Source organism: Kryptolebias marmoratus, linkage group LG8 (assembly GCF_001649575.2).
Source record: "Kryptolebias marmoratus isolate JLee-2015 linkage group LG8, ASM164957v2, whole genome shotgun sequence".
NCBI lineage: Eukaryota > Metazoa > Chordata > Actinopteri > Cyprinodontiformes > Rivulidae > Kryptolebias > Kryptolebias marmoratus.
Genome location: NC_051437.1, coordinates 17658272 through 17671102, shown reverse-complemented (window position 1 = coordinate 17671102; position 12831 = coordinate 17658272). Strand labels below are relative to the sequence as shown.

Here is a 12831-nt window from a genome sequence, read left to right as displayed (position 1 = left end):
AATTTATGAAAAAAGTATATACGCTTTTCTTTTTCTTTTAACCAAAAGAAACACTGCCTGATCTTTTCCAAGAAGATGGTTCAACAAGCCATAATTTCTTCTCTTTTTTTTGTCCTGATGGTGTGTTTGAGTGTTTGATTGGGGGGTGGGGGTGGGGGGGTTGTTAAACGCCCTCAGAAGCTTCATATCACGATCAATGGGAGATCTACGTAGCCCTTGGAACGACGTGATATAAGACTTGCATGCCCACCTACGCTCCAGCTGCTGATTGGCGTAACGCAGGTTTCTGGCGATTATTTAAAAGCGCAAAGCGTGGACGTCTCATTCATCTAGACTGGATCTGAGTGCAGGACCTATCCATTTCTGCTCCACCCGACACCTGGACGCGCTGCTGACTCGTTGACCAAATATTCGCTTGGCATATAACCGGTAAATAATATAGAACCTACGTTTAAATTCTTTAAAATGTAATGATTTTTTTCTGTATGTGTGTTTTTATTAGTTATCAGTTGTCTTCTTTCTTTTCGAATAAAATTGAGATTTTCCTAAACTCTTGGTTAGTGGGTACACAGGTTCACAAAATAGAAGGAAATGTTTTTATTTCTATTTTTTAATTATGAGAAGCCTAAAGTAATCTGACTGAGTTTAACAGAATAGAATTGTCAACCTTCGGTCATGCGCTTTTACGCATCAATTACGCAGCGGTTTGCGAGCAGCAGGGGGTTCATTTCTCCCTAGTAAAAACAATAATTGCTTCTAATAATGAAAGAACCTAACACAGAACAACTGTAAACGTTTTCACCAAGGTGCTGCTGAGAAAATGAGAAGAGGCTTGCTCCTGGTGACCTTGTTCCTCATCATGAAACTTCGGCACAGCCATTCGAGATGCGAGGAAACCGGAACGGACAGATCATCCTCAGATGTAGGTACCTTGCGGTGCGCAGCAACCCAGATTTTTAAGCATAAAACTTTGTAAATAAGCTGTTTTTTTAATTGCTTGTTTGCAGCAGACTGTGAGCTTGGAAGAGCTCAAGCGGAATCTTCTGAAGAGATATACTGACTTGGATTATGACAGCTTTGTGGGGCTGATGGGCAAAAGAAACGCCGGTGAGTTCCGACCGGCGGGCGCGCCCAGTTGAACTGATTCACGTGTTTTGGGAACAAATTAAAATTGCAATATTAAACAAAAGAGAAAAATGTGGACTAATTGTTTCCCCCCTCACTTTTCTTGTCTTACAGATGTGGAAGCTGTGCAATCACCGCAAAAAAGTAAGACACCATCATGACGCGACAGTTTTCTTTATTTGAGATTTCCATAAAACATTTAACTTGATGTGTTTTCTTCTTATCAGGGGAGATGGATGATATATTTGTTGGTCTTATGGGAAGAAGAAGCTCAGACTCCGGTGAGCTGTGATAATCAGAAATCTGGGCTCTGTGTCATTAAAGTGGTCAAATTACGATTCATCTGACTTCAATTCTAAACGTCTATCTGCTCTCACAGATAATGGACCCTGGAGGAGAGAGTATCCAGACAGGAGAGGCATTTTTCTTAACAGGTCCAGACTGAGGTGAGTCCTTAAAAAATAAACACCCTTTCTGTCTGATGAAGAAGACGATTCTATCAGAAGTGTAGGTGATGTCTTGGATTGTTTTGCACTCGAAAAACATGTTTGCATGAACTTTTCAGTTGTATTTTAGGATAATTTTACATAGAGTACCTGTGTTGGAAGAAGGTTAATACACTTGCCTGATTGCCTTTTTTGCAGGTTACTTCAGGGGCTGTAAAGACTCAGACTGAAGCAACATTCCCGTTTCCGCATAATCAGAAAATCACAGAGAGCACAAACCGTCTGTTGGAGGAAAACATTCTACACCTGCAAGCTGAACGTCACCATAAACCAAACAGATTGTAACTGTTTCATCTGAAAAGAAAGACTAATTTCACGTGATCATTTTCATTTTTATTATTATCCACTCCTTTTGTCCAAAGTTCAAAATAAAACGTGATTTTTTTATACGTAATTTGTCTTATTGAAATGGTGGTGCTTCTGTCTGTCGCTATGTGAGTCATTTCTAAAGCTGATGAGAATGGACAGTAAGACTTGTTGAAAATGGCTTGACAAATAAGATTTACTTGAATTTTCTTTCAGCATTCTCAAACACAAAAACATGTTGAGTTCAGTTACACATAATTTAGATCATTTTTTTGTCCATCAATGATTAAAAATGTTCAATTTCTGCAGCACAGTTGTTTTTTTTATTACTGAACACCTGTGTCTCTGAATTTAAAGTATGCATTAACTCTTCAGCTGAAAATTTCAATTTGAAACAAGACGCATACTTAAAAGACATCACAATCATTTAAAAATCATTTATTGTTTCAAAGAGCTAAAAGAAGAACAGAATTGTGACTGTAAAATCAACTATCATAAAAGAGGTCATAAAAAACTTAATATTTAATAGTTTTACTTTGTGTAGCTTCTTCATGGTGAAAAAAAGATAAAATGTGTGAAATGGCTTCCTGCAAGACAGAAGTGAATTATAATTAAGTACAAATCAAGCATTCATATTGGGTAAAAAAAGAATACCCAGACTGTATGCAGCTGCTACTGAGCCAAATTCAATTAGCATCTGCTCCCACAAGGAGCGCTGTCTGAGGAACACGGTGTGAAATATTCTCAGAGCTAAACAAGCAGGTTTTGTCAAAAGAAAAGACATCGTCAGTCATTTAACAACCCGAGGTGGCTTCTCTGTAAAAGTCACTCCTTTCTTCAGAGCTCAGATCAACGTGTCAGCGCGGAGAGAGGAGCCACAAGTCCTTCTGATGTCGAGTCTCATACAGATCAGACAGAAAACAGCGCGGTGAATCAGCTATGTTCATGTGAGAGCACAGTTCGGTTCTCAGACAAATTAAAGCTCAGGTCATCTTTCTTGCCCGTCTCTTCTTTGGTTTGGTTTCCACTGATGTTAAAAGCAGCAGCAGAAGCAGCAGTTGTGTGATTCCCTCCCATCATCCCCTCCTGAACTGCTTTAGTTCCCGCGGTCACATTTGCCTGCGAGAGCGAGGGGAGGTTCAGACTCTGATGTGCCGAAGGCTGATAGCGCGGCACGTAGCCGTACGCTCTCAGGTGGTAGGTGTAATACTCCAGTGTGTACATCAGCTCTGCTTCAACATAATGGAACGACACGGCCAGGTCAGAGCAGCACTGTGGACCCTGGAGAGGAAAAACATACACATCACAGGTTTTAAACACAGAAAACAGTAAAGACACAACATACCTTCATTTAAATGTGTTAAGCCTCTTTATTTGGTTACTCTAAAAAATTACAACCCTCAAAGCCGGCCTCTCTTTCGGTTTGGGGGTGCATTAGGGGCTCTTACAAATCGAGACAGATGCCATCAATGCAGAAAAGTATATACATGTTTTAGAACAACATGTACTCCGATCCAGATGTCTTTTTCAGGCAAAGTCTTACACATTTCAGCGGGACAATGCTAAACCACAGACTGCATCCATTACAACAGGATGGTTTGATAGTAAAAGAGTCCTGCCTGCAGTCCAGATCTCTCACGAACTGAAAACATTTGGAGCATCACGAAACACAAAATCAGGCAACGACCCAGGACTGTTGCACAGCTTGAATCCTACATCAGACAAGAATAAGACAACATCCCTTTCCTTCAAAAACTCCAGCAACTGGTCTCCTCAGTTCCCAGACATTTATGGCCTGGTAAACATGGACCTGTCCCAACTTTTTTGATGTGTTTTGCTACCATCAAATCCAAAATTACTACAATATGCTGCAATTTCTCAGTTGAAGATGAGCATTAAACATTCCACTGCCAGGAGGACCTTCAGAGTTTTCCTGCCAATTGACAGTTTGCACACATCTAAAATGAAAAGCTTGGTATTAAAATATATATATTTTTCAAATGGCATCTTTGGTATTTTCAACTGTGCCATTATAAAGACACAGAAATTTACTACAAAATAACCAAATCTGACAGGAAAGTTACTTCAGAGTCTGCAGCTGCAGTACCTTTAATGAATGTCACCAAATTTCTGCATTTATCACTTATAAAGGAGTACATTTGTTGAAACCTACTTCATGATGCATGTTTAGGTAGATTTGAAAGCTTGTGAACATATTTTGACCTAGTGAAGCATCAAAGATGAATAACAGACAGTTCGGTGCAACAGTTTTACTCATTTATGTTTTATTATCAGTCCTGGGGAACAACTGAACTCCGTGGCTCAGAGGCACCACCTACTGTATGTCAAGATTAGATTACAAAATAAAAAAAATAAAAATATATGGTAAATGGCTGTACTTACACTTACAATTTTTAAATGTTTAAAAACATTTGTGATTAATTCTTTAAATACAAATGAAATAACATAAAAAGTTTTAGACTTAACTTGATGAAGATTGATAAAAGGTTTCTTGTTACCTCTCACAGACCGGTTTTCTACACTGGCAGTGTGTGACCGGATCGGTGACACCTCCCAGCTCGTTTTAAATACACAACACAACACACTGGTTGCATCAGCAGCAGCAAATTGACCAATTTTCCTTTTTGTTGACGGGACATTATCTGTGCTGGAGTCATCCACATTTACAGGGGTCAGGTACAGAATCTGAGTGTGCCAGATCTGAATGGATTCATTTAATTATTAGATTTTTTCTGTTAACTTCTTCAAAAGGAGACATTTTGTGTCCCGCTTTTTCAAAAGTTCCTGAGGTCCTAATAAATGTCTGTGACATGCTTCGGGCTGAATACAACAAAATATAATTACAGCACCAATCCTCATGTAGCCCGTCTCTTGTGCTTTCATCTTTCTAACTAATTTCAGGGGAGCCGTAATGAGACGCTCGACTCTACTTCTCCCACCTCTTCCGTGGGATGTATATTTTTGAAGATGTTTGTAGACACAAATCACACATATTACCTCCTGAAGAGAGCCTACAGTACCCAGCAGTTTACAACAGCATCTAAAGCAAGGAAAGCTCAAACTACCAAAGTTTTATTCCCAAATGCTATGTTTCCTATCTGCTGCAGTTTGTCTAAATATAATAATGAGTCATGTTTTAAATTCATTTTAACTGCCAGAAAGAAATGATGGAATGGATTTTGCCTGCTGCCTTGAATGCCAAATTTTTCAGCAAAGGTTTGCATAATCTGTTGGCCTGCTGAGTATGTGTTGAGAATGACTCCAAGCTACTACCACACCAAGTTTTAGCTCAGTATCTGTAAAACTGACAGAGTTATAGCCATTTTTTGTGTTTGATAGGGTGGATTAGCTGAGGCATCCATCTTGAATCAACTCTGAAAACTCATCAGTTGTTGATGCAGATCCAGTGATTAGTTTTCTGAAAATCTGTTCACTTGTTCATGAGATATTTTGCTCACAGGCAGACAAACAAACACAGACAGACATGATTGCCTGCTTTTCATGTTAGCAGGCAATAATTATGTTTCCTTTCTTACCTATATCATGTCAATTTATTGAACAATACTCATTTCAGTTAGGAAATAAGGAACCACTATGCAAATTTAAAAAGAAAAAAATTCTCTCTTTTGAAAGTTAAATGTACTCAAATGATAGATGAACCTTGAGGTTCAGCCTCTCATCTGAATGTCTTCTTAACCTGTTCTGCCCTTCTTTACTGCGGCTAATCCACACACCGGATGTCTGCCTAATAGGAACTATCTGTAACTGGCTTACATGCTAATTGGTTACACCAGGGGTGGCCAATCCTGGTCCTTGAGGGCCACTATCCTGCATGTGTTACTTGTTTCCCTGCTCCAACACACCTGATTCAGAGGTTAAATCACCTCTTCATGTTCTGCAGAAGCCTGATAATCACCCATTGATTCAAATCAGGTGTTGGAGCAGAGAAACAAGTAAAACATGCAGGATAGTGGCCCTCGATGACCAGGATTGCCCACCCCTGGGTTACACCAACAAATACTGACGAAGCTTCACTTCCCAGCACTGAACTCTGCTACCAGTAAACAGATTAAACATGCAATAGGACTTGCCTCAACAATTGGGTAGTAGCAATAGCTCCAGTACCAAAAGCTCTTGGAGAACTTGGTGGTTAGATGGTGCTCTGGCACAAACGGGTGAAAAGTTTCTCGATGCAAAGTATCTCTGGAATCCCCAGCCAGGATGCCCATTTTCTCTAAACACTGCCCCAATGCTAGGTCTTCAACAGGGGTGGTGTGTGTGCAAGCCTTGGTCCGAAAACCTTCAACAAATCTCTTCAGGGCCTCCTTGCTGAGCACATAGCCCGCGCCTCCACTCATGTAGCCTTGTTTGGTGTAAGGCTTGAAGCGTTTACCAAAATAGATGGGCTCGTCGGGGGTGTGGTCGGACAGAATCCAACGCAGGTTGTCCACCACCACAAAGGTGTCGTCGTCAGCTTTCAGGAACCAGTCTGCGTCGTCCACGTGGTGTTCGTAGACATAATGGAAGGCTCGGATGGTTTTCCAGTAGAGCTGGTCGCGGCCCTCTTTCGTGCCCAAACCCACGGTGGGAAAGCTGGGGTCCTCCACGGAGCTCATGAACACTACGACGTTGCAGTGGCGACTCCAGGTGGCCCGGACATGGCGGGTCCTGCTCTGCAGGTTGTATGGTCCCGTCATCACCCAACAGAGAACACGCACCTTCTGGTACAGCATGTCTGCCGCCAGGCTGTCTTCATCTAGAGGAAAACGGCTAATACAGATAACTTGCTAACAGACAGACAAGTGAGCTTGCAGACAAGGGCAATTACATTCACACCCACCTTCATGAAGACAGGCATACATTTTAAAATACTGATTTCATTTAATGATAATGTTTGAAAATAAAATTAGTATTAATTTACAAGGATTTTACTGTCATGTTCTAAGGTACCAAATTATCCTGTCTAATGAAATGCAGGTTATGAAACAACATAGTAACAAAAAAAAGATTCAGATAACTTTCCCTTTTTTCTTGGGTTTGTGTCAGTTTATGTCTTTGACTATTTTTATTTCAGAATCCCATCTGAACATTTTTTGATGAAATAATATTTTAGCTTCTGCTAATAATGAACCTTCAATAGATATTTAGATTATAGTGGTTCGAGACAATCTGTGCTCAAAATTCAGAGGTATATAACTACCATTTACACTAAACGGTTCTAACAGCTGAGCTCCACATCAAACAGTGTGCAGTACCTGCACGATGAGGGTGGATCAGGTTAATGAGTGCAGCTCCCTCCTTCCTCCAGCTTGTTGGTTTCTCCTCGCTTGTCGCGACCCTTTCCTGGGCCTCTGACAGGACGGGGAAGCTTCGTTCAAACCACACCTGGTGCAGGAAGACGTACATGCTGCAGGCCCCCACCACAAAGCCCAAAGCGAGGGCACATCTGGAGCTGGGGCCCTTCATGGCGTCGATTTCTCCAGCGCTGCAACGTCTGACTTACAGCATTTCTACGTGGAGCCAAAACACACTTTGATATGCAGCCCAACTTCAACTTTATGCAAATCTCTTCCCTTCTTTAAAAATAAGTGTATCAGAACAGGCAATCAAGTTAAGTTTGTCAAGCAAGACAAGTTTTTATCTGTCTATAAAGTACTGTATGCCTTCTGATGGCATGCTGCTAAACCTTTTGGAACATTACACCCGGTCAGCCACACACCAAAAATAAACTTTACATTTTTTGTTGTTGCAACAGATCCTATCAGATAAACTTGCAATCATAGATAATTGTCAAATTGTTTTTTTTAAATTTTAAGTATTTAGACTTCAAACTGATGCTTTGCTTCATTAGAACTGCAGTTCTCTAACTACAACACATGATATCCTCCCTGTTTTGTGACACTCCTCATTTTGTTTAATTCAGAAAGAGGCTGCTTTTAAATTAACTTCAATAAAGCTTAAATAGTACACAATAAATCAGATAAGTCTCACTTTTCCAATTTCAGTGTTATTTAAAAAAAACTGTTTATAAGCTGCTCTGAAATTAACACCCTAATCCATAAAGCACATTTACAAATGTTTGAGATATAAATCTTTAAAATAATTAAATTAAAGGACATTTCAGTAACCCTAGTCAAGGACTGACAAACCAAAAACACCATGACAGCAAAATGAGGCCGAGGGGGAAACAAATGTCTTTATTTGTCACCAGAACCAGCCTCAGCAGATGGGTTCAGACTGTTTAAACACCAGTCCATTTGTGTGTGTTCATTACCTCGGCTGTGGGATCAGTCATTGGTGAGCACGATACGTCTGACCCCCCCTGTATAATTAAAGCTTGCAAGTATTTCCAGAAATCGGCCCAAAGCTGCTCCAGGCTGAAGGGAAAAGCTCAAACGGTACTCACATTCATCCCGGAATATTACCGCTCCCGACTGAGGTTCTCCGTGTTTGTGCGTCGCCAAATAAGATGATTACAAAGAGAAAAGCCCTTTGGTTCCACCAACACAAACAGCTCGACATTCTTCAGCATCACCGGCTAAGCTCTGGATACGCGCGCTCTCATTGGCTGGCTGCCGGTGACGTATGAGGAAGACGCACTTAGGGTTGTTTCTTTCTTTTTTTTGTCTTGTTTTGTTTTTTCAAATTACCTATACTATTTTGTTTGCGAAACAAACAATATTTTGTTTAAATATACTGTTTGTATTCATTAAAATGCAAGTCAAAAAAGCGAAAAAAATTAAAGGTAAATCAGTTGTTATACCAATCTTTGCCACTAGATGTCACCCTAACGCCTTTAACTGCAGGTCAAATGAATACAGGCGAGTCTGTAGGATCAGCTACAGATTTTATAAACAAAACCGATGCATTTACTCGAAGATGAATAACTTATCAATTTACTTGAGCAATGTTTGTTTATTGTTCTCTTTAGTTTTGTTGTGCACCAGTCTAGGAGTCTACAATAGCCTTTATGGGAAAGAATGCAAAATTATTAAAGATTGCTGACTAAATTATAAAAAATAAATAGATAAATGTAGGAAGTCAGGGGTAAATTAAAAATAAATAAATAAATTGCTTGCTCTTTGAACAAAAAATGAAAAAAAGACAAGTTTGTGCAACTTCCTGAAGAATAAAGCCTTTATCATTTTGATCAACCTTTACTATATAAACAGCAGTCCACAATGAATGGGTTATTGGTGCGTTTGCATGTCTGTGTTTGTGCATGTGCATGTTGTGTGAGTGAATGTGGGTTTTAGCAGGTACCTAAACATTCAGAACATCTTTAAAATGACATTTTTAAAAAAGCACACTTGCCAAAAACACTCTTTCCAATAAACTTTTTTTTTTTTTTTGCTTAACATTTGAAACTTGCTGCTTTCAGAAACAGATTTTTTCAGATAAAAGTCTGTTATCATCCCCACTTCTGTATCACAGCTACATCCGGCCCCTCTGTGGTCTGGAAAGGTCGCTTTGTAAAACAGATGCAACCTGCAGCAACAGAGAAAAACAAGCATGTACGGTGTACATTTTCGGACATGCGTCCTCAGACGTCAGAAGAAAAAGAAAAAAAACCGCAGTACTAACACAAATAGAAAGAAAACTTATATCAGCACAAACACAAACAATGTTCCACAAAGAAAATGTGCGCTTGACACAATTTCCATCTAGGGAAATGCCTGTTGACCAGCTCACTTCCGGTCCTTTTACCCAACCGCCCTCCCCCCGTTTGTCTGTTAAAGCAGAATTAACACAAGACCAGCGCTGGGACTTCTGTCTACAACATTTTATGGATGAAACCGGAAGCGCGCCCCTCACGTGACGTCAGTAGTTATCTGGCCTGAAATGGGTTTAACTGTTTCAAGTGAGTTTTCAGTGGTTTGCTAGGTTTCCTCTATTTCTCTTTAGTAGTACTCTGCATATCTAGCATTAGTGACAACGAAGTTGCAACTTTGAAAATGAAAAAAAAGAAATGTTTGAAGTTGCCAGAATCTTTATGAAATTTTATTCCAAACAACATATTTTAAAAATGCCAAGGGGGTTCAAATGTTTTGCTTTTCTCTGTTGCCGTTTTCTTTTTTGTTCCTGATTAGGTCCGCTGATGACAATGGTGTTCTGTCTTTGAGTTTCCGCCTCTGGCAGTAGCTGAGTCTTTTGCATAGACGGTTTAGTGGAACAGGCTCGGTCCCGCTGAGGAATTCTGTCAAACCCGTTCTCTCACCACGCAGGAGGAGCGCGTGCCCACAGCTGTCACTTCTCATCAGAGGGCGCAGACGAGTGTCACTTTCCCAGGAGCGGACACGGTGAGTTTCATTTCTTTCTTTTTTTTATTCACAGCTGGAACTTATAAAAGTAAATTAGGAGGAGGGGGGTGATTCAGAAACAGAGCCGCTTTTTTCCCTCTTTAAGACATTTTTGACGTGAGGAGATGAGCACGTGTTGACTTTAAGGCCTGTGGGTTTCCTCCGGAAATCAAATTATAGTTTTTACAGCTTAAAGTGAACTCTACTTAATGAAAGAAAATTAGAAGTCTTTGCGTGCATATAAAAATAGTTGTGATAATAACAGCCTGTTCCTGACAAGCTGTCCTCAGAATGATACCAGATCAAATGAAACGTTACATTAGACGTGTCCTTTTGTTTAAAGACTTTTTGAAAGTAGAGTGAAAGTCTGTGAGTGGGTGCCATTTTGGTAATTCTGAATTTGATGACAGCTGCACGTCTTCACAAGAAGTTGCGTGAGGGTGATGTTTACCAAGTACGAAAAAACAGGGAGGTTTTATTAAGAGCAAATGTTTTTTGTTGTTGTTTGTTTGTTTTAAAGGGGGTGGGGGGTTAATGTACTGTACAGTACTGTACTGTACAGTACTGCTTAAGATACTGTCAAATATACTGTCGTAAAATGAAAATATGCAAAATGAAAATAAAATAAAACATCACCATTGTGGCCAGGGGCTGCAGAAACGTGCTGGACCTGTTTCTCCATATTATTATTATTAACTTGCTTACTTTTCGGATTATTTCCAAATCTGCGCTGTTTTCTTAATTCATTATGCTTCAGGGTCACTCAGTCAGGTATTTCCTCTTTCAGTTCTTGGATTTCTCCAGCTTCTCGTGCTCCTTCTTCCTGATGTTACAGTCACTTGGGACTGCTACATCTATCACCACTGCTTTCTTCTGTATCTTATGTATCACCACAATGTCCGGTTGGTTAACAATCACCAGTTTGTTCCATGTATGCTTTGCCTGCCTGCATCTTTCATCCAGCTGTTATGTGTTGGATTGTCTCAAGGACATCTTTACACAGCCTGCATCTTGGGTCCTGTCTGGTATTGTAGACCCTGGCTTCTATTGTTCTCACAAAATAAATATATATATATATATATATATTATGTGTGTGTGGGTGTGTGTTTGTATACACTTATATCACTTCTTCAGTTTTATAGTTTTTGGAATTATTCAAGTTTTTTCCCTGTTTTATCTCTCATAATTTGGAGTTTTAAAGTAAATTTATATATATAAAATCAAATTAGAAATCCAGAAAGCTGTGTGTCTGTCTTTTCTGTATTTACTTCATGCGCCTAAGATTAAAAATACTCCTGTTCCTGTTCCATGTGTGTTCCAGTGTGAGCAGGAGGCATCTGCTTTTCGGGTTTAATTATTAAACCGGACTCTTTTAAAGGGACACAACTTTCACCTGTGGGAAAGAGGAAAAAAGGCAACAACATAAATATTAAGCAACATCTCCTGCCTGACCCACAGCTCGAATTTGTCCTCTGTGGAGGACGTTTGTAAACCTGAATTTCTCCCATCCACTGCATACTACCGGATTAAGTTTTGGCCCAGATTTGGATTTCTGGATTATGTTCACATATGGCTTCTTCTTTACATGATAGAGCTTTAACCTGCATTTATATATGTCAGGCTGTGTTTGCAGACCGTGATTTGTGGAAGTGTTCCTGTGCCCATAAAGTGATGTCCTGATCAGAATCATACTTGTTTTTAATATAACGCTACCTGAGGGTCCAATGGTCACAGGACTCCAGTATTGACTTTCAGTCTTGTCCTTTGAGCTCAGAGATTTCTCCAAATTCTCAAACTCTTTGCTGTTATTATGAACTGCAAATGATGGAATATTCAGTCTTCGCAATTTAAGGTTGAGGATTATTCTGAAATTGTTCTACTATTTTTAGATGAATTTTTTTGCAGAGTGGTGAACATCTGTATTCTTTCCTTCTGAGAGATTCAGCCTCTCTAATAGGCTTTTATGAATAACCCTGTGACTGACTTGTGACCAATTAACCTCATTAGTTGCTAAATTTTCATCCTGCAAATTATTTGTACCATAGCCCTTTGTTGCTCCTGACAGATCTGTTTTGAGATGTTTTTGCAGCCTTAAAATTGGAAATTATCTTTTTTTTTTTCCAAAAAGTTAAAAAGGTGCAATTTCTTAGTTTAAACATTTAATGTTTCCTTTGTTTCCTTGTGATTAAAATATGGGTTTTGCAAATCATTGCATAATGTTTTAATTACATTTTACACAACATCCCAGCTTTTTTTGAAAGTGGTTTGGTAAATATGGTTCTCTGTTCTACTGGAAAATCTGTTTAGAAATGTCATCATTCCCTCTTTTTCTCTTCTTTATTAGGGTTCCAAGCCCGCGGAAGCAAGCGGGCGGCCAATGAAGGCATGGCCGTTCGCCTGCTCCCAGCGGAGCAGGGAACCCTATTGTTTTTGTAAGGATTTTTCACGATTGTGTATTATTATTCTTCTCCGGTAAAACTACGTGGCCAGAAAAACGAGAAAATGCTGGGGAAAAGCTAACCAGACAGCCTGATACAAAACCCCTACTGCTACTCAGACAAAAAAAATCATAT

The 12831-nt window shown here is 39.6% G+C and overlaps 3 protein-coding genes across 8 annotated transcripts in view; 2 read left to right on the top strand and 1 right to left on the bottom strand.

Annotated features, from left to right (window-relative positions):
* The first annotated feature begins 216 nt into the window (after positions 1-216).
* On the top strand, positions 217-2025 carry tac3a (tachykinin precursor 3a). 2 transcript variants are annotated; one of them, XM_017430901.3, is made up of 7 exons: positions 217-429; positions 807-922; positions 1011-1107; positions 1240-1269; positions 1353-1406; positions 1505-1571; positions 1770-2025. In XM_017430901.3, exons 2-7 carry the CDS (start codon positions 821-823, stop codon positions 1786-1788), a joined length of 369 nt encoding a protein of 122 aa, XP_017286390.1. In that variant the 5' UTR covers positions 217-429; positions 807-820; the 3' UTR covers positions 1789-2025. The 2 variants fall into 2 exon arrangements, with proteins under 2 accessions (XP_017286390.1, XP_017286389.1); XM_017430900.3 differs by having other exon boundaries at positions 222-429; positions 1008-1107.
* Positions 2026-2359: 334 nt separating this feature from the next.
* Positions 2360-8508, bottom strand: c1galt1a (core 1 synthase, glycoprotein-N-acetylgalactosamine 3-beta-galactosyltransferase, 1a). Of its 2 annotated transcripts, none has more exons than XM_017430889.3 (4): positions 8365-8508; positions 7214-7468; positions 6050-6714; positions 2360-3218 (listed from the first exon to the last, which is right to left on the bottom strand). In XM_017430889.3, the coding sequence occupies exons 2-4, from the start codon at positions 7422-7424 to the stop codon at positions 2871-2873; spliced, it is 1224 nt and encodes a 407-aa protein (XP_017286378.1). In that variant the 5' UTR covers positions 7425-7468; positions 8365-8508; the 3' UTR covers positions 2360-2870. The 2 variants fall into 2 exon arrangements, with proteins under 2 accessions (XP_017286378.1, XP_024865042.1); XM_025009274.1 differs by lacking the exon at positions 8365-8508 and adding an exon at positions 8233-8340.
* A 1172-nt stretch (positions 8509-9680) lies between these two features.
* b4galnt1a (beta-1,4-N-acetyl-galactosaminyl transferase 1a) overlaps positions 9681-12831 on the top strand; it is a 12868-nt gene continuing 9717 nt past the window's right edge. The window contains exons 1-2 of one of the 4 annotated variants that reach the window (XM_037977075.1): positions 9681-9819; positions 10049-10258. Coding sequence is in view for 1 of the 4 variants with exons in the window: in XM_037977078.1 (XP_037833006.1) it covers positions 11141-11160 (20 nt within the window). In the remaining 3 variants the exon portion in view is untranslated. Of the gene's footprint in view, positions 9820-9880; positions 10259-11107; positions 11161-12831 lie in introns of those variants that run through there. The other 3 variants (XM_037977077.1, XM_037977076.1, XM_037977078.1) reach the window with 3 other exon arrangements.